At 37.9% G+C, this 27,390-nt stretch overlaps 1 protein-coding gene across 12 annotated transcripts in view; it reads right to left on the reverse strand.

Annotated features, from left to right (window-relative positions):
* Positions 1 to 27,390, reverse strand: part of ARK2N (arkadia (RNF111) N-terminal like PKA signaling regulator 2N) — a 52,677-nt gene that overhangs the window by 22,638 nt on the left and 2,649 nt on the right. For 10 of the 12 annotated variants that reach the window (XR_014230784.1, XR_014230785.1, XR_014230786.1 and 7 more), the window contains one exon: positions 13,536 to 14,352. Coding sequence is in view for 3 of the 12 variants with exons in the window: in XM_082337579.1 (XP_082193705.1) it covers positions 13,536 to 14,259 (724 nt within the window). In the remaining 9 variants the exon portion in view is untranslated. Of the gene's footprint in view, positions 1 to 537; positions 3,537 to 6,555; positions 7,068 to 13,535; positions 14,353 to 27,390 lie in introns of those variants that run through there. The other 2 variants (XR_014230792.1, XR_014230791.1) reach the window with 2 other exon arrangements.

Here is a 27,390-nt window from a genome sequence, read left to right on the forward strand (position 1 = left end):
GCTAACTCCATTTACTTCAAGATTAAGCAAAATGTAGAATGGACTTTAATACCTATAGAAATTTTAAGATCAGATGATCATTACAGTAATAGAAATAATCATGTTTTGTGTGCCAAAATCTAGAAGATTAATCTTAAGTGACTTGCCAGAATAGTTTTACAGTACACACATCAGTAACTTTGATCCAAAGAGAAAGGCTTCACATGCAAGACTACAGGCTGAAGTGACAGTCTTTTTGTTTCAGACAAACAATACAAACCTGGTATTATTTAAAACATGATCCAGAGTTGCGGTTTCATAAAGTATGTGCAGTTCAAATGGCATAAACTAGCGGAACCCTAAAACAATTCCCCAAGGGAGATGGGGGGTAGGAGATCTGTCTGTGCTTTTTTATGTTGTTTAGCAACATGAAATGCTTCGTTACTATTTATATTTATTTATTTATTCCAGGTTACAGTAGTTACATTTCAAAATTTACAGGGTTAGGCAAAGAATACATTGTAAATACAATAAAAAACAATAGCAGTGTAACAACATTCTCTCTAAAATCATAAAGTGAACAAAAAGTTATCGATGAATCCACTTTCCTCACATTTTCCTTCATTTCACACAGTAAAGCTTTTGTGGTTTTGTTTTTTTTTTTTTAACCATAATAATAAAATAATAAAATCAAAACAACACGATCAAACGAGTATCTGTTCTCTGACTGGATTGTTTTTAATATATCACATCAAAAGAGATCTCAAAAATTCAAGTCTTGCTGATCAACATTCATTCTTTCAGGCTTTTTCATGACTAGATGGAAAATATCTTGGATTTGTTTTACCAAATTATATATAAAGACATAATAAAGTCTCTTTTTCATTGTGCGTTAAGCAAAGGCACATGGAACATAGCTGTGTATTGAAAATATCAGGAAGTGGCATGCACTTTATATCTCATTATAGGATCTATTTTCCCTGATGCCACCTTAATGATTCATTAATTATGGAAGCAGATACATTAGCCAGATCTCCTCCCCAGGTTTACTTGCAAAAGTGTCTCAGGAGGGTTTTGGAAATCATCACACCCTACTCTTACATAGCTATGACACATAAAAAAGAAAAAAATTCCCTATGTAAATACAACTTACAATAGGAAAAGGCAGGGAAACACACACCCCGTACACACCCCTCCAGACAACATCACATTTTTGCAAGTACAAACTGCATCTTCCCATGGAAGGACCAGTACAGCCTCGAGGCAAAACTTTTGATGGTCCAGACTAACCCCCTTCTCCATCAGCCTGCGAGATTTAACAGAGCACTTGAAATCGTTTCTAACTTAATAAGCCTATTTTCCATGTGCCTTCATTTTGCTGATCTAACACTATGAGACTAATAAAATTTGTGAGAAAGACCGGTTTCCAGCTGCATGTTTTGCAAGGTACTGTCCATCTCTATCAATCAGCCTGAATATTTCAGCTTCTACAGTACAAATTACACAGCGCATTTGTTTTAATGCTTCCAAATGTAACTGCAGTGGTCACGGTACAGACCTTGATTATTTTAAAAACATTTACTCAACTGGTATGATTTACACACACTTATCAGGCAAGGACTCCCCTTAAAGTCAGCTGAAGGATTTTCTGACCAAACTGCAGAGTAAGTTCAGTTTCTAATGAGGTGAAATGCTATCCCCATTGAAACTAGTAGAAATTTTCTACTGGTTTGAACAGGGCTAGGATTTAATTTCTTAATGCCCTTGAAATATTACTTTTAAAAAAAAAAAAAAAAAAGAGATTTACAGTATGTGGATACAGGAAGAGACAAAATATATTAACAAGAGAAATCAGTGATAATAAATACATTTCAATTTGTAAAATAACTGCCAAATATAATCCCGTTTCATTTAAGTTAAGATTGGTCCTCCAGTCTTAACTCTAGCAGCTCAGATAAAATAACCTAACAATCCCGCAAAAACACTAAAAGACACTGTGAACTTAAAAAAATAGAGGTCTATTTCTGCCTGAATTATTTTGTCCTAATACTGTTAAAAACAACACTGAAGAGCAGTATATCTGAAATGTTTAAGATTTTTCTTTTTTTCCCTGCTCAGTTATTTTTTGCAATAGAAACACTGAATAAAGTTTCACTGCCCTTACTTGAATTTGTTTTACATTGTATAATACCTTAATTTTTTTTTCCTAAATAAACCCTGAAAATTCAGATGTTTTGTTAGAAGCATGTGAAGCAAAACCCCAAACCCTCAGATAAAACGATGTGTGAAGGGTGGAATTTCCTATAGACCTTCCTTACCAAACCCCGCTTGAGGGAGGGAAGCAGCACAAATGCCTGGGGAAGAACCTGCAGCCAAGCCTGCAAAAACACTGCACGCTAAAGCCCCTGGACTTCCAAGGACTCCTACATAGGGTCCAATTCTAGGAGCAGATCCTTTAATTTCCTTTAATTTTTCATTTACTGAATTGTCAGTTTGATATTTAGTGAAATTTAAATTGAGCCGTTATATAAAGACTTATTTCCTTTGCACTTGCACAAAAAAATGCTAACAAAGTAGCTGTGTTTCACCTGCTATTAAATCCTGACTCTGCAGTCATATGGGTGTTCAATTACTCCCATGCCAACAGCTGCCACATTGAAAACCTATAATTCGATATTAAAAATGGCAATATAGAAACTTGAATAAGCCAGTTGGGTTTAAACTGGCAACATCGTCCCCGGAATTACACCAGTCTACACCAGCTGATCTGACTTGATGCATTTACTCTTTCAAACCATAAGATAAGTAAAATTCTTTAAAGAAACTAGAATGTTTCTTTACTCCATCCTGAAGTATAAAACCTAGGGCAATTAGAGAAACTCTAAGATATCATCTGTGATTCTCCACATCTGTGCAAAACTCCTGCTGATTTCTCTGCTACTTGTTAAACTTGGTGGTTTTGAAGTAATTTGTTGAGATGTGGGCAAAAACATACATACAAATTATAACTCTGGGTTGGAAAGTAGAAGAGTTTCCTTCTGATAATCTTGAAATAGTCTTAAACAAGGCTAGACTGCTTTAATGAAATACGGAATGGATGAGATTAAAATTTGTTAAAATTTCAGCTGAAGAAATTTTAACTCCCTGAAAGTTTCTAGTCAAAGCCCTTTGAAAATAAGAGCTTATAGCGGAAATCAAGACAAACTTAACTGCAGCCATATAATATAGCAAAATATTTCCAGGAGAAAAAAAAAAAAAAAATCTGAGAAATTATCTATTAGGAATCTGTTTTCTCAAAGAGATGCCAAAGGCTGTCACACACACATTTAAAATACAGACTCATCACCAGTATTGGTATCCGAGGGGTGGTTTCTTCAGTGCTCTGCATCTTTCAAATTCACAATACAAAGCAAGAAGAGAGATGCTCCTGTTTAATTGCACAGCCTGCCAAATCCTTCATCAGGTAGGTTATACCACACCTGAACAACAGAAAGGTGGGGTTCTCCTCTCACCTCCTAGAAGGAGAAACACACTTCTTCACATGGAAAACAAGCTCACTGGCCAGATACTCAACTGTGTAAATCAGCACACATTTTTCATTCCAAAGGAGCTGATTTACGACAGCTGAAGATCTGGCTCCAGGTTTGAGGCAAGTTTTCACTTTCAGAGCAACCAACAAACTAATATTTACCATTTACAAAACTGTTTACAACCACTGGTCTTGCCCAGGTGTTCTTAACACTAGGTGGCTTTGGTGGGGAAATTTAAGTTAAAATTACATCTAATATGAACTATTCCCTCAGTCTTCTGGGTGCCTTCTAATAATTTTACCCTAGAAAGAGTACAGTCTGTACGCTCAACTGCTAAATCCTCTGCTTGTTCTTTCACATTCATAGCTACTTGCTTTGAAAAAAAAAAATTAACAAATGGATAAAAATGTTTTACAATTTTTCATTTTTGCCTATAGTAACCAAATCCATTTTTTAAAATCTATGAATACACTGAATGATTTCAATATTTTTTACTTTTTTGAAGAGATTACATAACTAAGACATTGAAAGTTGGCAGAAATTTTACTGGCTACATCCCTAACAAAGTTATCCATTTATGAGATCAGTACGTAAAAGTCTGTTTCAGTCTGATAGATAAGTAAGTTCAACTGATCTCCTTACGCATTTTGTTTTGAAATACCTAATTGCTCCATATATACTATTTTATAAAAAAGGTTAAGGGCATGCTTACAGAAATATCGAGTTAAGTGACTCTTACACATCAGAAGAAACCAGTCACTACAAAAAGCTGCTTCTGCATGCACGGGAAGACTTGTAAAGCTGTCATGCTTCAAAATATGCTGCTCTTATCTTCACCATAAAGGCGTGTGTGTATGCATATATATATATAAAAATCTATGAACACCAAAAGGATCCGATTTTTTTAAATCAGCAAATAATATTCCCTGAAAGATCTTAAATTTTAAACAGATGAGGACAAGTTTACTAAATTGCAATCAAACATAAAATGACTCATTTAACTTTTACCTATAGTTAAGTTAAAAATGCACACAATTTCAGATGTGAGAGTCTTCTTACAAGTTCATATCAAAATCTTTGTATCAAAATTATGCATGAAGGTGATCTGTAAAGAATTTATTCCAGTACTTAAAAATTATCTCCTGCATAGTCTCTCAAACAGTTACTCTGAAAATAATGCAGCTCTCTGACCTCTTTTTTTTTTTTAATGAAGGCATCACATACTTAAAAAAAGAAGTAACTCTGGGCCAAGAATAATGTTAAAACACCAGTGTTAGTATTACGCCAATAACAAAAAGCATTTCTTGAGTTCCTGTTACAGGTTTGATCCAAACCCCCATGTAAATGGATGGAAAAACTCCCACTGACTTCAGGGAAGGAAAAAAAAAAAAATCAGACCTACAGAAGATACAGTGGTTATTTCCAACAGGAAGAAAAGGAATTACGCTAAAATAATTAGGAAAAAAAAAGTGACTGTGGTTTAAAAAACAAAATAACAGAGCTAAAGGAGACCTATAGTGTTCTCTTTACTTAAACTATGTCTATGCAAAGACTTTCAGTTTCCATTATTAGAATTTTAATTTGAATTAGAAACTTTTAGCAAGTTCTAACTGATGATAAATATACATTTTTGGTAGCTACAGAGAAGTTACTTCACATGAAGAAAGGTCTTAATGGAGAGGTGACCAAAAAATCCCCGTGTGTAGTGATAATAATAAGAATTAAATAGAGATTTCTAATATATAGTTTAAATTAATCCTACTTTAAACATCACAGTTTCAAGCCTGCCTATTCAGGATAACTATCAGTATAAAAAAATCCACACAATAGCAAGTTATTGTATTATTTAAATGAAACTAATGTTCTGGCATTCCCCATCACAAGTAAACAATGATTTCAGTGGCATTCAGACATAGTTCAGAAGAAGCTCTTGCTGTCTCACCCAGACCAGCAACCCATACCTTCAGACCACCAGTGTTTACTGATCTGACTGTCAAGCCTTCCTTTAAATTCCTGTGCCAAGACTCAATCCATCCACCGATGGCTGCTTATCGTAGGACTGACACAACTATTTTTATTCCAGCATGAAGGATGCAGTTTGATCGTATATACAGAAGGAAGCAGCAGTGCTTTGTGTGCACAGGTCATGCATGCACACGCAGCTGGGTGTGATTCATCTCACCTAACTTTAGCCAAAAGTTATCTATTCTAAACTGTTTATAAGGGAGGTTTAGACAACTAATGGAAGAGAAAGACACTGCCAGGAGGTATTTTCTGTAGGTGCTTATCTCTTCCCATTGACTCACAAGGAGATTCACAGAACAGCAAACTAGACACCTAAAATTAGAGGAGATGACTTCCACCCAAACCGAAGACATATATATAATGTATACATGTGCATATTTGTGCACACAATATAAGACAGCTGCTTCCATAAATATGCCATGTGCAACACAGCAGTAACATTAATAAAAACTCTGGACAGAAAATGAACTACTAAATGGGAGACAAAAAAAAAATATCAGTTGTGCACATTTATTATATATAGCTAAATCTTTAGGGTAAACTTATTTATTAATTCTGCCTAAAAAGGAAGAAGCAAAAACTAATGTGTGACATGTTCAAGCTGCAAAACTTGGGAGTAAACAGATAGTTAAGGAAATGTTACGGGTCTTTATCTCGCCTTGTTCTCTAGGGTATTTTACATCTTTAAATATAAAACTTATTTCCTTATACAAATGTTTTAACATGCAAAAGAGCATTTGGATGAATACTCTGAATGCTCCTATTGTAACAAACATAGCTCTACTGATTTTGGGGTATCTAAACGAGGATTTTATTTTCCCAAGTTTGGTGATGAAAGCTTAGGGTGGTTCCCCCACACACTTTTAAACGTATTTGTTGTGTGTGTTGGCACATGCATGTAAGTATACTGTGGTTTTTTTTTAAACTAGATATATATTCTCTATAAATTAAAAAAAAATTCCATGGTAATAAAACCCAAAAGATAAAAACAAAACAAACATATACAAAGAGAAAAGCAAACCTTGTTTTAGCATAATCCAAAGTAACATCAAGATTGCAAAGATCGGAATTTTTAAGTTTATGATTGATTCAGATCAGGCTCTGCAATATTCCCATTCTCTGGAAAGATGGGTGGAAAATTGTTATTAAAAGTCGCTGGAAACTCTAGCGTAGCATCGACATTTTGATAGCCCATGTAAGAATTAAACGACTGCTGTGGAAGTACTTGGCTATCAGGCATCTGTATGAAAGCCCCTGACTGTGTGGTAGGGGGGATTCTTTGGCCAACTAGTTGAATTTTAGGTTCCCTGGACTCCAGTTGTTGCTTGCTTTCTTCATCTGTGTCAAGACGGGTTAGCTTTTCTATCCACATGCGAAATTTCTCCTCTGTCTGCCTCTGCATCTCGGCAAAGCAGTTCATGGCCTCTTCCAGGACATTGCCTATGCAGTTCCTATCCCACACGGTGCCCCTGTCAAGCAATCCTGGAATTTCCCTGGTCGCTCCTCCAGATCCCCCAGCACGACTGAAGCCAGCTTTAAAGACATTGAGGCCATTTGATAAGACATCATTAAGTAAGAACATAATATTGTTTATTAAGGCATGTTAACTCAGGAAAACAAACTTTTCTAATTGTGTCCCTTGGATATAACAACGGGGGAGGAATTAGCAAATATTAACCAACAGTATTACCATTAAAGAAAAAAAAAGGCATTTTACACTCACTGAGGTTATAATAAAAATTTTGTCTTCAAAATCATTTTTATTCTAGAATTCTCAGACAATTCTGTCACAAAGGTCTTTTTAAATAAACCAAATTAGTCCAATTCCCTTGCAATTTCTGTTTTGAATTCAACTGAGGGTGTCGAAAACATTGTACAATAACATGTCTAGTTCTGTTAAGCTGAGATGCAAAATACTACTGTTTAACTAATAAACCTTAATAATTATGCATATTTTACTTACATACTTTAACCCTTTTATAATGGACTATCAAACACACACAAAATTGTACACGGGATAACAGAGATAAAGGCTGATATAGTGATTGCAGCATCTAAAGTAGCCAAGCCCAAAGCTCGTGGTCTAATGTTGGAAAACACACTGAACACCAATGAAGAGAATACACAACACAAACGTATACACACAAACATGAAAAGATATGTGAATGCTATGCTAATACATGAGGTGAAAGCACCCTGTTAGGTCTGACGGACACAGCTACATCACAGGGGTAACCCACGCGACACGTAGGAGTGATCAACCTCACACCAACTAGAAGCACGCCCTTCATCGCACGAGCCACCGGCTGTGCGGCATTTCCAGCATTACTTCTAGCCGAGGCAGACAAGAGACAGGGCATAGCTGGAAGGAAATTGTTCTCCTTCCTTCTATCCATCAAAAAGATGGTTAAAATGACTGGGTTTGGGATTATCAGGAAGAACTTTAGCAGCAAGAAGAGAAGGCCATCCTCATTATCTTACTCTACATATCAGCAAGAAAAGGCAGTGGTATCTATATTTTTAAGTTTACAATTGACTCAGGAATCCTCTAGGAAGCAATAAATCCCCAAGAAAATGAGGCTCTGTACCTGTTTGAGCAATAATAAGCAATATGTGCATGCTGTCCGTACACACAAATGTTACCTAAGGTAATTCCAAAACAAGACAAGCATCACATTAAACTACACAAAGCAGCTACAGAACCTGACAATTTAGTATGTAAACATGAAACCTGCAGGATCCTCTAGCTTAAGAATAATAGAAAATACCCTAAGAATGAGAGAAATCATTGCACAGCCTAAGCAAATATTTACTAATAAAAACATAAGGCACTAAATCTTTATTGGGATTTCACTGTGTACATGAAATTACAGTATTACTTAATACATTCTTTTTAGGAGCTATTTAAATGAGGTATACATAAGTCCTTCAGTAACAGCTAAATAAAGCCAGGATTATTCTCTTTCTGAGCAGTAGCAATGCTACCCACCAGGGGCCAAAAATGCTCTATTAAAACCCCTACTTTTTAAGTCTTCTCTCCCATCTCTTTACCTATCAGACAGGCTGGAAATTCAGCATTCAGGTCCTCTGCTCAAAAATAAATTACTTTATAGCAACTAATTTACATCCTTCTGACTGCATTTTAACTAAAAGTAATTAAGTAAAATGGTATCTTTTTCCTAAAATGTGCTTCGTTTTGTATATTCTTTCTCCTCACTGAAAAAAATGTTTCTTCTGTTCATACACTCCTAGTGTTGAACATCCAGTACGATTCTACTTATTCATCTTTAGTCAGGGATCTTATCCCAAGATCAAGTAACTAAATGGCAGTCTTTCTGACTTCCACAGGCTTACGATCAGACACCTTTAAGTAATGTTGAGTATGTTTTAGTTGCAATTTAAATAAAAACTATTGATGGCGATACGTGAGACAATCTAGCTAGGCTTTTAAAGTTAATAATGAACTAGCACAGTCAGAGTTGACAAAACTGTTTTGTAAACTGAAGCAACTATGTATTGAAATATATATTATCCTGCAATACTGTTTTTAAAAGGCATCATTCATAGTATATCTACAATTTACAGTAGCAGCAAATCAATGTTTCAAATGCATCCCTTCTTATAACAAGCCTTATTCAATCTCTTCTTTACTGGTGGCCTTCAGGGTTAAAAAGAAAATCAAACCTAAAAATGCATTTTCATTATATTAAAAATGCTAGCATTTATCTAACTGGTCCCTTTGCTATCTGTAAACTTATAACTCTATATTTTTTGAAGTTACACCAAGTTAAAAGGTGAAGAAATTTGTAGTCACAAAGGGGTCAGAATCCAAGACTCCTATCTTATTTTCAAGACAATACCTCCTGCAAAACATCACCTAAGAAATGCACCAATGCTGTCTCTTTATGGGATCTATTCAGTACTATCTAAATAACAACCAAATCTGAAGTTATTTAATTTAGGAAGTCTGACAACGTAACAATTTAAGAAGATATGCAGTATCTCCAGTCTAATTAGCAATGGCAGGTTTCTCCGTGTTGTTATGCTACCTGACATTTCCAAATGAGTATTTTACTGCAAATCACTCTTAGCAGATTTTTTTTTTTCCCCTGTTCTTACATAATTGTCATTTTGAGTTACTTCAACTAAATTCAGCCCTTGCAAGATGCTTCATCCAAGGTCTATGCACAATTCTTAGGAGGAAGTAACCTGGCTGAGAGTCCCTCACACACATTGTTCTCTCTTTCGATTTCTACATACTAAAACCTCTTTTCTTCTTTTTTTAAAACATGAGCTGCAAAACCTTTTTTAACATCAATACTCAAACTTTTCAACAGATTCTTTTGAAAGCCTAAAACATGAGTCACCCCTATATCAATTCAGATTTTCCCAAGTTGTAGAAAGCACAATGGTGGTGAAATGCCCATTTTTTCATTATTTGAATTTTTAAAACCCCCTTCCTTCCTCCAAAGAAAAGTGTTTACACAGAAATAGATATTGATTCCCAGACTTGCGCTCATGCCAATTTCATTCAGAGTTAATTTGTATGGTCAAATTTAAAAATTGTTTAAAGGAAAAACTTCCAACAACAGGAGGTCTAGCAGAACCTATTTCAGGACTCAAAGATCATCCTCTTATGCTGAAAGTGAATGCTACCTAGTACTTGTTAAAGAATGGTAAAATCCTAAATGCCAACAGAGAGGCTCAGTCATTAAGAGATAAGAAATTGTTCCTCATCTGCAATAATTCAAAAATCACAGCATTGCCTGAAGTAAAGATCCCAAGCTTATGACTGCTCAGGTCAGTGAGAAGATTGTCAGCAGCGTCCACGAAGTTTAGATTGAACGTGTGTTTTCAGGTATAAATTAACGCCATATAATATATTCAGAATAACATATCATATTGTACTTAGTTCCTAATGAGCTCACAATATTTGTATTGAAGTATCACCAGTACGGTCTCAACTCTTTACTCTCCAATCTTTTTTGAGAAGAAAAACAAGCCTGCCCATATTTTAATCCACATTACATCAGAGTTGAGCAGAGAACTGACTCTCTATTGCACCACTGCTCAGTTCACCACTTGGGTGCATGCACAAAATGAAGCTAATAACACTACAGATGTTCACGGCATTATTATGTATTTTGCTGAACATTTTCCTTGCCTTACTAATTTAGCCAAACATATTTCGGAGCCAGTCATGTGGATGGTTTGAAAAAAATAACTGCACTATTAAAATGGAAGAGGTTTAGTAACACAACATGAAAGACTACTACTGTATTCTCTAACGTGGGACACAAAAGTGGTCTGTCTTCTTAACACTACATGTGTCAATAGAAGGTTAAGAGCCAGAATATGTACAACCTTCGTACAAGGCCATATTAAATTAACTGACACTAAAAATTTTAGAGCATCTCTGTTGGCAAAGCTATTTTTCAGACAACAGACATTTGAAAAATCAGTCCCAATAATAAGCTATGCTGAGACAGTAACCAACACTACAGCTGAAGTGTCCAAAAACACTAATGCTAAGGGGAACACAGGCTACCTGTAAAAAAGTCTTCTGCATCAATGTGTACAGACTTTTTTTTCAAAAGGCAAAAGTTTTTCCATGCTTATGACTTTCTGACAGGTGCATTGTAGTTTCTTGACACTCAAGTTCAAGTATCGAGCTTTTAGTTCAAGTCTTAGCCTTTGACGGTGTACAGAGGACACTCATGGCCTGAATTTCCAGTAATACTTTTTGATACCCTGTATTATTTTCTAACTACATGCTCATTCCCTAAATTTTGAGGATATTCACAGTGTAATGCTAAGTGAATTAAAATGGCTTTCTAGTCAAAAAAATAATTCAAGATAAGCACTTTGCCAGTTCCAAGAAGAGGGATCGCAGATGGCATGTGAACCTACCACTGCAACGGAGAGCTGGGAGTCCTACCCAGACTCACAGCTCCACTGCATCTGTTAAGACCACAACGCTTCATGAACCCACGAGTAGCATGGGATGCATTTTTGGCCAACCTTGTCCTTATCTCTATAGACAATATTTTTCTCTTGTACTTGGAGACTGTTTCCCACAAACCAAAGTCCTTTCTATTTAAAGGAAAACCGCAATGTGGCAGGTATGCATTGCACCTAATTCCAAAAGGACAGCTCAAAAGTTTTAACATCTTAAATGTAATTTAGTATCAAGCAGATGACACAGGCTATGAAACAAAAATAAAGGTCACTGTTCCTCGGGATGGTTTTGCACTCCCACATTTTGCATCGCAGGTAAAATCGGGCCTTGGTGTAATCATCACTAAATCATCAAGCTCTTCCGTGCCCTGCAAGGGGACTCTTTCACTGCAAGCATCTCACGGTTATGACCGAGAGCTCAAATACGGAAGAGCTCAGTGACACCGAAAAAGTACCCTAGAGTGGTGCCAGGCCTCCGCAATGGAAGTCAGAAATCCAAGCATATCTGAAAATACCATGTGGTGCCTTCCTGCGTCACAAGGTACTTTTATGACTTACAAAAGAATACAACCTGGGGGGTTTACTCTGTGTGTTTTTGAGTTTTTTAGGGGTGGGGAGGATCCTGTCCCAAAACTCAACTAAATAGTCTTCTTCAACAGGCTTTAAATCAGGCTTTAATTGCCCAGCAAAATGTAAATATAGTAAATAAAAAGGCACAAAACTATGAAAGCAAGAAGTCTGACTAACTACTAAATCGGTAAAAATAATTTTAGAATTTCTATTAAAAGTTTACTGCACAATAATTACAGGACTATGCCTTTCCCAGACTTTATAATAATAAACATTAACTTCCTTTGTGCAACCTGCTTCCTAGCAATATGTGGGAAAAATGCCAGTTCTCAAGCTGACAGAATCATTCACAATAATCAAGTCAGTTAAAACAGTTATTTGTAAAATCTGCTGCAAATATTTTAAATAATTCATCTAGCAAACATTAGTTCAGCAACTTAAGACTAATTATTGCAGTTTTCCTTTAAATGTTCTTGCCCTATATAAGCTGACATTTATCTCAAAAAAAATAATCTTCTAGCACAAGAGGCAAAAAGGCATGCAACCCAGTAAAAATTGGCAAGCCAAAAAGTTTATTTTGATGTGATTTTATTTTGATTGCCATATGATGACGGTTCTATGGTATAATATGCTGCAAGAATAATTCACACAAAATCCTGTCCACGGCACTTGGGCTAATAAAATAACAAAGACTCAGCAGACAAAAAACTTTAAGAACTCATCTTTTTTTTGCTAATAAAATCATGAGAAGGCCCCTATAATTTGCTGTCTCTCATCTTAACACAAATGTGTCATAAAATTAAAAGTATAGAAATTATAGATCCTTATGACATAGGAAAATGGTAACAGTTTTGTCTAAAATGTTGAAAATTTAGGTGTGGATATAGCTTGGGCACCTGTGTAAACAAATTCATATTTACGTCCTAAAATAGGTGACCAGCTGCAATCTGCAAGAATTTACAATAAGGCTAAGTAGGTTTGTCATGCACTGAAACGTAGAGCTGAAAGCACAGCAGAAGTGCAATAATGAACAGGGCCTTACTGTGACACGGGCAAGAGGTATGCCGTGTTATTTCTAACACAGCTGCCAAGCTGTGGTCTTAATACATTAAAGCAAAGCTGGCCACTTATCTTAAGAATGTATTTATTAGATTATCACCATCTGATGGGATTTGACAGCACTGATTGGAGTTCATATAGGCTTACAAAGGAAAAGATCTGAAAATTCCAGAATTCAAAGATAGTCCTTCCTCCAATTTACCATTTCTATGCTTTGTTGGTGTGCTAAAGTACACTAAAACCTCAGAACGTATTTTAAAATTTGCCCATATCTTGTTAATATACTGCAGTCTTCAAATTTACACAGAGCTGCAGTTCTCCTGGTTTTTCTCAAGTGTCACTCATTTAATTTAGCATGACAGCTGAGAAACGATGTCAGATGCGTTACAGTTCAGTTTAAAAAACATCCTCTACCTGGTATCTCTGCAGTGATTGTCTTGCTGCTCCCTGAAACCTCTTCATCATCATCTGATGAACTCGTGCTCGAGTCACACGTCAGGTCACTATCACTGGTACTGCTGTCCTGCAGCAGGTTGTACTTCTTGCGAGCAGCTGCCTCCCGTTTCTGTCTTAACAGCCGGATTCTTTCTTTGTGCTTTTGGCTTCGATGACCTTTTACCTTGGTAACTCGACCATTCTGCTTATCACTAGACTGTCGGTTTTTCTTGGCAGCCATTGTTGAAGTTTCACTTTCGGACCTGGATCGCCTGGATTTCCTCCCAACTGCAGCCCCAGACACCGCAGAAGGGTCTCCCTCTACAGCAGCTTCAGCTTGACAGGGCTCATTCTCTTCTGTGGAAGACAATGTATCTGAGTCAGCCAAATGCCCACTGGAAGAAGGGGAAAGCATGCAATGATTAGAAGAGTCACTCTCGTAAACTCGACTACCCGTTGGCTTATCGCTCTCTGTAGATGCTAGCTGAGACTCCGAGGAGTCTCGCCTCAGTTCCATCAGTAAGCAAGGCATTGAAGAGAGCACTGCAGAGTCTGCTGCAGTGGGCACGTTGTCTTTCTGAGTTTGTGTCTCCAGTTCTATAGGTCCGTCTTCATCAGGAGCAGTCTCTTGCTTTTCAGAAGTCTTTGGTGGAACTTCTGAATCAACAAGTTCCTCTGCTTTTCCCACTGCCTCCATCTTCATTTCAGAACACCAAGGTCCTCCTGGTCTCAAAGCATGGAGCACGTGGTCTGGAAGACTGGGTGAACTGGATATGGACGTCAGCAATACAGCAGCCTGCACAAGAACAGAACAGTAAGAATAATTTACCCAAATAACTCACTCCATCCTGCTCTTCACAGTATTACCTAAACAACTCATTGCTTTCAATTACAGACAGTATGGTTCAGTATCGTATTGGTTTTCTTCATTTACTCTTTCCTAGTGAACTCATCCTGTGACACCAAACTATTCTTCCTTTTACACAGCCAAGAAAGATGATACTCGAATCACATTAAACGTGGTTCACCTCACTAGTATAATCAAAACAGATCAGAAAATAACAAAAATATTTCTAAACTCTTACTTTATCAAATTTAAATCAATATATTATAAGCAACATATGCTAAAGTTCTTTAAGTTCTTTAAAGTTCTTTACCTAGAACTTTAAACATATTTTAATGGAGAATTTTAGCTCTTATGAACAATGCCAGCCTGAAAACTCCCAGGTTTAGTAAGCATGTATCTGGACAGACCAGAATATAGTTGTCCTGGTTTCAGCTGGGATGGAGTTAATTTTCTTCTTAGTAGCTGGTACAGTGCTGTGTTTTGGATTTAGGATAAGAATAATGTTGATAACACACCGATGTTTTAGTTGTTGCTAAGCAGTTCTTACACTAGTCAAGGACTTTTCCACTCCTCATGCCCTGCCAGCGAGAAGCTGGGTGTGGGCACAGCCAGGACAGCTGGCCCAAACTGGCCAAAGGGACATCCCACACCATACGATGTCATGCTCAGTGTATAAAGCTGGGGGAAGAAGGATGAAGGGGGGGACGTTCGGAGTGATGGCGCTTGTCTTCCCAAGTAACCGTTACCCGTGATGGAGCCCTGCTTTTCCTGGAGATGGGTGTGTGGTGCTCAGTTCTCAGCCGGGGTTAAACCACGACAATAGTTCAGTTTCCATATCTATGAGAAATCTACTTTCAGTTGAACAGCACCTCAACCTTATAAAATTACAATGGTTTTATGGTAACTTGCAAACTTACAGTACCAACATAGGAGAAATCCAGTCAACTTTGAACAGAAACCAAGCGGCTGCTGAACATTACAGAGCAAGACTACAGACACTTTCGTTTTCCAGTGGAACCGCTCTGCCAGCAGATCTCATGTACCAAAGACGTATTTACAAGAAGTGCCATGTAATGATACTAAATTGTCAGGGACACGGGGTTTACGACATCTGCAGGCAAGGTCTTTAGAAGCATTAGCTATGTGTAACACAGATTTGTTCTCAGCAGAGAACCACCATGCTGGTGAGCCATGTAAAGATGTTTTAGGAGTATCTAACACACCATTCAAGTGCTCCTTGAGCGTCTCCCATACAAGTCCTGGTTGTATGAAAACCTACAGGCTGACCTAGTTTCTCTCAAATCTGCCAGGAAAACAGCATCAAATAGTATGGGCTGCAAGCAAGAAACAGTATCCACCCACACCAGTATCCTACATTTTACTTCAAGTTATAATTTAATAAATTGCATTGCTTCAGTGCAAATAGAAAACCCAAGCTATTTATCTGATTGATAACTTGCATGTTATCAACCCGAAAGTACCTGAAGCACCTTCAGGGAAATTTTATTTTAGAGATCAATATTTATCATTTTGTATTCATTATTCACACTTTGCCTTCCGCCTAAATTCTCACTTGGAATTCAACATAGAATAAAGATCTTTCAATTACCACATTTGCTTACAGATGAATGGTATGGAACAAATCATTTATGGGTTTAGAAGTATAGTAAATGATAAATTTATGGCACTTCAAAAAAGTGTAGACAAGAAAAAGCAGTAGTAAGATTTAATCTACTGTTTTTAAAAAACGCATTTCTGTAGACAAGGGCAATTAGTACTTGAGCAGCCTGAGAAAGCATGGATGGTTCAGAGAGATTTTTTCTGTAGCCTCACAATCCTCCTTCAGTTTCCCGATCCATCCCAAGCTGCCTGTAATTGCATGTATGTAATTGCATGCTGTTTCCCCTCCTCCATCTGCAGCACAGAATAAGGCTACTTCCCTGCTTCTAAAAGGTGCTGTGAAAAGCTCAGTGTTGTCCTGTCTGCCCTAACCCACTTTCAAACTTCATTTTTAAAGAATATTAAAATAGAGTTCATGCTTCCTTCAGGCTAATGAAGGAAATGCTGGATGGTGCAAGAGAATTATTAAAACATTTATGGGAGAGAAACATCAGTTAAGGAAAGAAAGCGTAGTTAATATCAGACAACACAAGAAAGAGATGACAACACTAGGTCTGCTAAATATGAAAACAAACAAACAAACAAAAAACCAAAAACAAAACAAAACCCACCCCAAACCAAAACCCCAAACAGACAGTAAACCCAGCATTTTACTTCCAAAAAAAAAAAAAAAAAAGAATAAAATATGTACTGTAAAATACAGGAACATATATATAAAGAAAAATGCTTGCCAATACTTGCACTGAGTAAAATTCTCATGAAAGCAAATTAAAAGAAGAATTTCTGGAGATGGTAATTTAAGGTAGGCAATAAATATCATCTAAGAACCAATTTATTTCCAAGGCCACAGCACAGCATCAACAAACTCAAATGATGAATACACGTTCTGAGATAAAAATGCATCCACATACTGTAATAAAATCAGTATTTCTACATATTTCATCCACAAATCTACATTATCGAATAATTCTCCTATTACACAGATAAGTAAAACACAGGTTTGATGACTGAATGATTGGCCAAGAGTTATACACAGTGGGATATGTATTGTACCTGCTAGTGCAACGCCCAACTTTGCTCTGGTCATGCACTTTGAAATGAAAAATATGTTTTCTAAGAGTTCTGAAATGTACATGCAAGGAAAAATTTGGTTGCTCCAACACATATAAAAAGAATATCAGGCTGGCCAAAAGAAATGTATTTAAATATTCATACTAATAACTGCAGAACAGCTTCTGCACTATTCCTCCTTTTAGCCTGCAGAGCACAACGGACAGAGCTCAACACGAAGCTAAAGGGCAGCCAAAGTGAACTAGAGACTCTTTTTTTCACAAACGTCCTAGTTGGGAACATCATCTACCTCACAGCTCCCAAAGGGACTATACCACCACCTGTACTTGCCTTTCCATCTCTCTGGCCTATCAGCCAGCAAAAAATTATGTTTCATGTATATGGTACCACCTTGCTAGCAGTCTGTTCAATGACTTAAGAAGATTTTTTTATTAAGTAGGATCTTACTATTTTTTTATTAAGTAGGATCTTACTTTATTAAGTAGGATCTTACTATTTTTTTATTAAGTAGGATCTTACTTTAACTACTCAAACCATGCTGGTTTGATCCCTCACACAGGGATCAGCAAATTATATTTGCAGTGAGAAGGCAGCACAGGGACTAGTAACTTCGCAAAAGTATATATGGTCAACATTGACGTGTGTTTCTGTGTGGAAAAAATACTTGCTCTGATGAGGTTTGTACTCTCCAGATTCCTTGAACTGGCTATTTAAAAAGTCAACAATTCTAGTATTAGTATGTATAAAAAAAAGAACTTGATATTTATCTCAGTGGAAAAAAAGTCTGTCATGACTCAAACAGACTTTGCTGCAGGCAACAATACAGGCAGTTCAGAGGAAAGTATTTATGCCAAGGAAAGCCTTATCTCAAAGAAAGAAAAAAGGTACTGATTTAGTTCTACTTGAGAAATGTATAGATGAGAGAGAGGAAGAGACCATAGTGAAAAACTCCCTTTCTTTACACTTACTTTTCTAGTAACAGTATTAGAAAAGGTAATCTCAAGGGGATGCTACAGAAAGACCAGTTTCTTGCTTAAATGAGAACAACATAGCACTAAAAAATAAGCTGTGACGCTTACAGACACAGATGGATACTTAATTAGACATTGCTCAGAAATGTCATTTTCCTTTTTCTGATGCACAGATACTGCACTGATGATTTTAAAAGGCAACTCTGTAAATACTTCTGTGCTAGATTTTTCCAACAGAAGTTATTTTATTTTCCAGCCACACGCAGAACACACCAGTATGCAGATGCCATTATATATCTAACTGTACTTTTCCCTGGGAAATATTTTCAAATCATGGACTCATTTGTAAAGGCACACAATTTATACACTACAAAAACTGCTCTTTAGTGAAGAAATCCAGAAGGATTCTGAAGGTCAGATTAGCAGAGACAGCCCAGCGAGTCTAACAGTTTGCTGCCACTAACAGGGATGGGTTTTACCCCGTAGTCTTTTAGCACCTAATCGTGACTGCACAGTCATATTCCCTCCATTGCACCAGAAGTGGCTCATACTTTCTTGGGTAGATTCACGTCACTAAGCCAGCAGAAAACAAAACCAGAAAATAAGTGAAATTTTCTGCCGGAGCTGACAGGAAGACAAGGGAAGGGAGGTCAAGCAACAAACCATCCCTTTAGAAAAAACCAAATCTGATAAAAAACTACCTGCTGTTTGGTCTTATCGCATCTTGAACTCACAGGTTCCAACTAGACACAGGAGAGGGTACCGAGTATTTCTTTCACATCACTGTTTGCTCTGAGAAGAGGTTTTTGAAGATAAAAATGACTAAAAAGCAAAAAAATTAAATTCAAACAGAGGTGCCAGCAGCTTCCTAAAGAACAACTATCGTGGAATGTATGCTATTAAGTAATACATACTACTGCACAAAGAGTTATATCAAAGATGGCATGCATGCCCTTTATCAATCAATAACTGGCCACTCACACATCCTTCATAATATCTTTGTTTGGTTTGCTCTCAGTAAATGTTCTTTATAATTGTATATCGTGCAGTGTCAGAAGGAAATGAGTTTCACTCAAATAAACGATAAGGCCTGAAATACTTAATAAACACCATGATACCCTAACCTTAATTGCACATTATCATTTTAGGTGTTATTGAACAAATTCACGATAAAGAATGCCTAGATTATATGAAGTAAACCAGTTCTTTTTCTCAGTAGCTGTGGATGTGACAGATTCTTACTTCAAAAGTACTAAGGTTTTCATAGCAGCTTGCTGTTAGAAGCCACTTTGGTTCATTACTGACACATTTCCTTATTCAGAGTCCAGCCGACCACTATTACTCCCTGCTTACAACTGTATCACCTTCTTATGACAGTTCTAGCAGTTGTTTAAATGAAAAAAATTCTCTAGCAGAACATTGTCTTTTAATGCCATTTTAGCACTGAGAAAAACAGTTTGAACAACCTACTTCCTCGCACCACTAGCCATTCATTCGCAAGCTGTGATTTTTAAAAAAATGAGAAACTGTACCTACATTTTTGCAGAAAATAACATCAAGTACGTTCTTTAAGCTTTTGTGACTATGTAAATGAAAAGTTAAACTGCACTGCTGCATAGGAGTTACTTGTTCAGAATACACAGCTAACTACAGAGATCCTTCCAGAGCATTTACTACTTTACAGCTCCAGCATCACAGAAGTCAGTATTTTCATCTAAATCTGAATATATTTTCGTATTTATACAGAAGACTAACAGTGGCTCGTACTTACATAAACAATTATTTCCATCACCAGTGGATTACATTATCTCACTTTTACCCAATGTTATTTCCAAGGTTATGTCCTCTTCTGACAGAGAGCCCACGTAATTCTGAAGGTGTGAAGGTGTGACTCCAGCCACTTCTGAAAGTGCACCAAAAACCTTTGCAGATATATCTGTGTGTTGGTTACGCTTTTTTTTCTACTCCAATCGCCTTCCTTTCTGTTGAGCCAACATGCTTAATTCTGCAAACTCACCAGTGACATTCTAGTATGAGTAACATCATATACAGACATGCCTGACAACAAAATGTCTAAGTAACTAAAAACTAATCAATCCAAATAATTAGACCTCCATCTGAAAAAACTAACCTGCATCCAGACAAACGTAGAAGTACCAAAGTTTTCTGCGCTTCTCAACTACTGTCTTTTGGACTTGTTCATCTCCTCCCCAAGATACCATACATTCTTTTTTATTTTCTTACAAGTGTCACACACACCAGTGCACTTAAAACAACAGAAGTGTGACCAGCACTCAATTTAGCTCAAGACAGTTGACTCAGCTCTGTGTGGATGTGTGTGCACGATGCTCCAGAGAAGATTTTTCATAACACTAAGCCACCCCCACATGGATACTGTGTAATTTATATAGTGTTCCTTTGAAAATGTTGCCCTAAAGCTGACTCACTGGCATACAATTGTACCTAAGGCACATTTCTGGGAGTGGAGCTGGCTCTTTATCAGATGATTCATAAATCAGGCCTGGTAGCCATTCTAAAGAATAGGACCCTGGTAAGAGAATTGCAGTGTGAAACAAAAGAAGAAAGGATTAAACTAATGCTGTGTTTCAACTGGTTTTGCATAAACAAATGAAGGTTAAAAATAGGCTGCTCCTACTGAGTGCTCAACAGGCTGTTTATGCAAATTATCGAAGACCGAACAAAAATTACAAGTATATGTGTTAAAGGTTTGCAGAGCATCCTTTGCAACCTTGAAAAGCAACATTTTTCATCATGAATAAGAAGCGAGACTTTACATTTAAACACAGGTTTTTGCATTGTAATGCTTAATGCACATATTCTGCCTCTTTCAAACGAAAGGTAACTACCAGCTATGAGTTAGTTCACAAGCCTGCACGCAGGCTTCCAGAAACATTCACCAGCTGCACTGGAATCCCACAGGAAAAAAAAAAAAAAAAAATCATAGTCCTAGTAAAAATAAATTCATTAGCATAGAGATAAAGGCACACAGGGTTGGCTGCACTTAGCCTTCTAAAAATCTCATTTCTTTCTCATAGTGAAACCATTTTTCTCAAGTGCGCAGTGATTTAAAGTCTACAATGCTCTCTACTCTAAAAATTAGAGGGGGCATATTTTTATTACTGTCTGTTCCTAAAAATTTAAGCTACTTGCTCTTAGATTTTTCATTATTCTTTCAACAAAACTAGTAGCAGAAATCAATGCTAGGATAGCCACTCTTCATTTCTTTTTCTCTCTGCCATATATTAGCTTTCAGAAGATCACCCTACTGAGGACAGTCATACAGATGTACCATCTTTTTCTCAGATTTTAACAAGTTTTCCCACTTTACCTATCCATTTCTGTTACTCAATGAAAATGTATTCTGCGCTTCCTCCGCTGGTTCATGCCATTCTGTATAAACAGACCTCTTCTTCTCAAGAAGTGATGGTCTGTTGTTCTACCATGGTCAATAAAGTAGCACTCTCAGAAAAGCCACATTTTAAATTGCTTGAGCATAACAGTAACAAACTAATCCTGATTTTCAGAGCACAGATTTTCTTTCTATTCAGAACATTTATCTGAACTAGCCTGAAAGTAATCAAACATCGTGTTATCTGCTAATCGCTCCAATTGGCAGATCAGGACAACTGCAACATAACTTCAAAGTAATAAAGTCATCGCTGTACTGCAGTATTCATTTGAGAAGGGCTTGTGCTGTCTCCCGCAAAAATCAAAGCTGGTCCAGCACAGACAGGCACAAATGTACCTTGCTACTGCTGTTACATGGAAATTTGAAGCAGCGACACAGGCTGCAGCTCCAGGAGCCCTGGGGTCCATCCCGCAGCCCACTGCCAGTGCAAAGAGGAAGAGCTGCCGACCTGCTGGGACAGTTCGCACCCATCGAGTTCTTTCGTAATCCAACTTCCCAGAGGAAAGCTGTGCACCTTACCATCGGGCTAGCTGGCTGGATGAGATCAGAGTCAGGGTCCAGAAGCAGAGCAAGGTGAGCGTCTTACACAACAGACAGCGGCAACAGGCCTGGAGCAAGGGAGAGCATTGGACGATTCGCCTGATCTTGCAAAACACCACTCCAAAATTGCACAACCCTTGACATCAGGAGGACAGATACTCTCAGCAGATAAGAGAGCTGTTTTGTCAAGTTCTGTGTAACGTTCTTTTCCATAAACAGGGCGACGTGACGACCGCCCAGGCTGTCTTGCGGGTACTACCGTTGCTCAGGCAGCGACTCGCCAGCATCTCCTCATCTCTTACAGCTATCTAAAAGCTCGAGCTGAATGAGAAGCGGTATGGATTTACGACCGCCATTTAACAGAGATGAGTTAAGCGATATTAAGTGACTCTACATTTTGTAAGTATTTTATGATCAGTCTTTTATACGCATCTTTGCCACATGCTAGTACACAGGAAACAAACAAAACCGACCCTTGGGTATTTTAAAGCTTCAAATACTTTAATTCAATACCAGCGCTGTGCCTTTGCCTTAAGCAAAGGGCAGTACCGTATCCATTTTACGGTCTGGCCAACTGAAGGAGAAGGATCAGGTGATGTGCCCAAATTCTACAGAAAGGCTGGAAAGGAACTGTAAGCCAAACCCTGATCTCCAGTCATTTTCTCATCCACCAGCTACTATTCACTTGTTGCTTTAATTATTAAGTTATCAGCATAAAATCCAAATATTGCAACGTGAATTTGCAGTAGGTATATTACTGAAAAATAAACGGTATCATTACACTAAAGGCAAAGTCACGTTGCATTCAAATGATGAAAATTTTAGTAACAGTAAGGTACCAACTGCTGCTGGGCTGTTCTTAACACCAAACCCTTGATCATTTTTTGACCAGTAATAAGAGAAGCCAATTGATTTCAGCATCCACCAGACTGCTAACAATCCATACCATAGTCTTTACATGTCTAAAGTGCTCCTGAAGAAGAAAGCACTCACGACACTGGTCTGTCCTGACCTAATTAGGACTCAGTAAGCAGCAGGCGTAGCTTCACTGGAAACAACCTGCTACCTTCTCCCCAAGAAAGCTCACCCGTACCACCGAACCATCCCCAAGAGCACAGCTAACTCAAGACGGCTAACCTCTGAGTCTGCACCTTTACAAATCCTAACATTCTCCTCCTTAGTTGAGCTTTCCCAAGAAGCTAATGCAACAAAAAAGTTAAATTCTTGTAGGAGGCTGCAGCCATAGACAAACGTCTGTGGACACTGGCAGAATTGGAGGGACTGTGGCAGGGTTTGTCATGGAAGGAGAATGAAACCCGGTAAAGAAAAGGACAGTGCAGGACAGGGTTAATTTAGGATAAGCTTTTGATGAACAACAGATGAAAAAAATAGTATGAAGTAAATACAGGTTGGTTCTACAAATGAACAAAAGCTACTTTGGGTATTTCAAAAACCAGAACTGACTGGGTCAAAAGCCAGTTACATGTACATTATGAATAATGCCTCTAACACGGGTTTTACTATCAGATACTTCCAGCATTTACTCCCAGTTGGCAGAGGTGAAGAAATTTGACCTCTGCTTTGGGAGGATAACAGACAGACCAGGAAACAGACATTTCTTTCCCACAACATACAGAAGACTTTGCATATATTTGACTACAGAAATTAAATAGCAGCATGTAAGAGGATACCAAGTTACCAGCTATAAAAAGGGCAAAAGAAAATTAAAAGGTAGTTTTCATCAGTACCATGCAAGTACTGACAGGAGGGGAAAAAAAAAACCAACAACCAAGCAACACCAAAAAAACCTTACCCTTAAACGAAAGCACCATTTACCCCAAAATTATTTGTTGCATTATTGTTCTTGATTTAGGGAAAAGAGGTTCAGCTGGCAGAGCTTTCTTAAGACTAAAACTAACAGTTAGCAACAGGAGACATAAACAATATATACAACTTCCCCAGCAGAAGGGGAGATAGAAGAAAAAAGAGCATCAAGTCTGGAGTATTAATTCAACCCCATTCTGTTGATTCAACAGAGCCTTATTATTGCTGTAGCTTCATGAGTTCCATACAGATAAACAGCGAAATCCACTACAGGTGTTAAAAAGTAGAAAAACCATTTTGATCTTGTAAAACAAAAAAAGGGAAATCCAGTGTCTGCTATCAAAACAACTTTAAATTGAGGTGAGGTCTATATTCATAAGCCCTCAACAATTCACTAACTCTGACAAGATATTCACTAAATTTCAATAATATTCAACAATATTCTGGATTTTCTTTATTACAGTGAGCGGATCTTTATTACAGTGAGCCTGTGAATTGCCTTTAAGATGACTTATCAATATCAGTAACTGGAACCATGGAAAATAAAACTTTACCTTAAAGGCTTTTTAAAAACAATACTCAAAGAAATTTTTGTTTTAATAACTCCTCACAGATTCTGCATAGTGATGAACAAAAGGTATTACCAGCTCTGGAGGAACCATAGCTATTGACAACTCAAATTGTATTTATCAGCAGTTCAGTTCATGGGCACTGCTACCCACAAGCCCATTCTTTCTCACAGTGACTACTTCATTTCCAAAAGACATCTTGTTAAACACAATGAGGCCTCAGGCTACCAGCATTTCATCCAACTCACTTCATTAGGAGACAGCCTCTAAACCCCCCTTATCCTACACTGTATTTCCAGCCACAAGCCCACAGAACTAGTAGACAGCTTCCCGACCTACTTTTTACCAACCTTTTTCCCCAAAATTTTTCTTTTGCCAGATTACTTAGAACTGTCTCTCTAGCAGGAGCTGGCATTCCCAGAGAGCAAGAACTGGGAGAGAGAGCTGAGGAGTCAGGAGATTACCAGCTGATGAGAAAGCCACAGTACAAGAGGATAGTACTGTCTTAACCTTACCTGGCTATCATGTTAAGTTGCTTCTTTTTATTTCAGAAAGTTTGACAATACTGTTGAAGCATACAGCACCAACCTCAAACTGGTATCATGGAAATGTCATATTCCCAGTGAAAAACAAATTGTGAAATGGTAATAACTGCATCATCACACAGACAACTGGTATTATAAAGTCTGGCTCTTAGTTATTCCCACCTCTGCCACGGTGAGTCACTTGGCCTCTACCCATTTGGGATGAATGGAAGTAAAATCTGCCTTCTCTAAAATAAGTCTTGAAAGACTACTGACCATGAAACAAGACATTACAGCAGAAACGTAGCAAGAAGAACACTTATCCAATCATAGTCTGGCTCTTCCTGCTGACTTCCAGGAAATTTTGAAGCATCAAAGCAGAACAGCATTGTGCAGGACACTGCAGAAGTCTCACTATAAAGTCAAATCCATGATCCACATACGTAGAAACAAAAATGCTAGCTTGGAAGAGTCTTAAATACTTGCATTTAATTAAAAAGTGAGCACTTGTTTTGCTTATGATTAAAAAGCTGTCAGTTTGAGTCCTAACAGCTTTTAAGCCGTCTTCTTGGAGACCAAATATCACAAGGTGTGGTAAGGCTGAAGCCTGTACACTATTCTCCTACTTACATCAATTTCTGAGCATTCAAGAGATAGACTACGTGTTCAAATTGATATAAAACCCTAAATGCCTTCTTAAATAAAAAGGGATATTAGGTTGGATCATTCCCAATCTAAAGCTGACTCACCACACGACCACAGGCATGTTACTTGACCTCCCCGTGCATTCAGTAATGCATCTGCGACGGTGTAACGGCAACACCTCAGTGACTGAGGCGCATCTCATTTTCAGTCCTGAATGAGTAATCGATGCGTGCCCAAACTGCAGAAAGTAAGTCATAGCCGTGGAGAAACTGCTGTACTGTACAGGCTCTATTCGTGCTGATCAGACATGTGAAGAGGGAACACTAACAAGGGGGAATGGGCAACCACAAATTAGAATTCTAACCTTTAGCAGTAACACTGAATAAGTGACAAGGTATCAGTCATGCCAGTCTAGCTCAGAGATGTACTCTGTTACGAGAAAGCGACTGCAGAGGCTCATATTTACACTATATGCACATTTTCATTTACAGTGTCCTTCATCCAGTTTTATTTTTGCTCAGAATTGCACATTTGTAGACGCTGCATTCTAGACCTCAAGTCGCAGACTCCGAACTGCATTATGCATTAAAAACCCGGAACAAAGATGCGACAAGAAAGACAACACAAATCATCACGAAAATCCCACTAGGTTCCCTGCAATAATGTTTGCTGCTACAGATTCTGCTGTCGTAACAGTTCAGCTGCTCCTGAGCTACAGTGCTATGGTTAAAAGCATGAGTTTCGGTTCTCTGCTGAACTTCGATTCAGGTACTGGAAAGCCGGGACAAAAGCGGTTTCCTTGCAACGCAAGCCTCGGGTTATCGCGGAGCTGTAACTGTGCAGCAACATGCACTGCACCACACAACTTTATCCCAGAGCTCCTTCCCAGGACTGTGCCTGTCCCCCTTTCCCACCGCTACTTCACTTTTGTTTCCCGATTGCTACTGATAATGTTCAAGCCAGCAAAGATTTTCAAGTTCTGGTACTTCTTTTTCGGAGTGCTTGTTCTGAGGTGCAAGCTATACGCTTGCAACTATGGTACTTAAATCTTTCACTCTGATCTAGTAAATGTGTTATTAAATCTGCTGCTCAATTTCTGTCAATGTTTACAGTTTTCTAAGTCGTTTAGACAACTGCAGATAAAAACACAGAAGCTGAGATTGACCATAGACCCAATTCTGTCAAAAAGTACCATCAACACACTAACTTTGAAATGTCATAGAAAATTAAATACCGGTTGCTTGAAACTATTTACTCATTTGAAAAGCTTCCAAAGCTTTAACAGATCTAGCGGTGACATTTCGGTCAGAGGGTAACCAGACAGTTGGGAATGCTCAGTCTGCAGCCACTTTCACAGTGTGGTACGTAGAGACTCCCATCTCATTGACAGATGTTTAAGTGAGATGTTGATATACAGGTGGGTCGTAGATGGCACATACATCCTTGGTGGAGCAGGGAATTGATGTGATAATATACAAGAGAGAGCGAAGAAAGTGAACAAAATCAAGGCAAGGCAAAGCAGCCTGCATTTTAAAGGTAAATACAGAGCAAGGAGATGAGGGGTCAGGACAAGCAAGACAATTATTTCTCGTTGCTCCGATCCAGTTACACCAACTTATCTCCCTAAGGCTTCATGTTCAAAGCCCCTCATGATTCTCTATATTTACTCTTTGTCCATCCAATCTTATCTTACCTCATTAATCCCCACCTCCTCCACACTGTCAGCTGCCAGCGTGATCTGCCCATTTGTCAAACGCACACAAACATCCTTCCTACCTCTCTTTTATCAGTTA

This window comes from Platalea leucorodia (assembly GCF_965183815.1).
Source record: "Platalea leucorodia genome assembly, chromosome: Z".
NCBI classification, from domain to species: Eukaryota; Metazoa; Chordata; class Aves; order Pelecaniformes; family Threskiornithidae; genus Platalea; species Platalea leucorodia.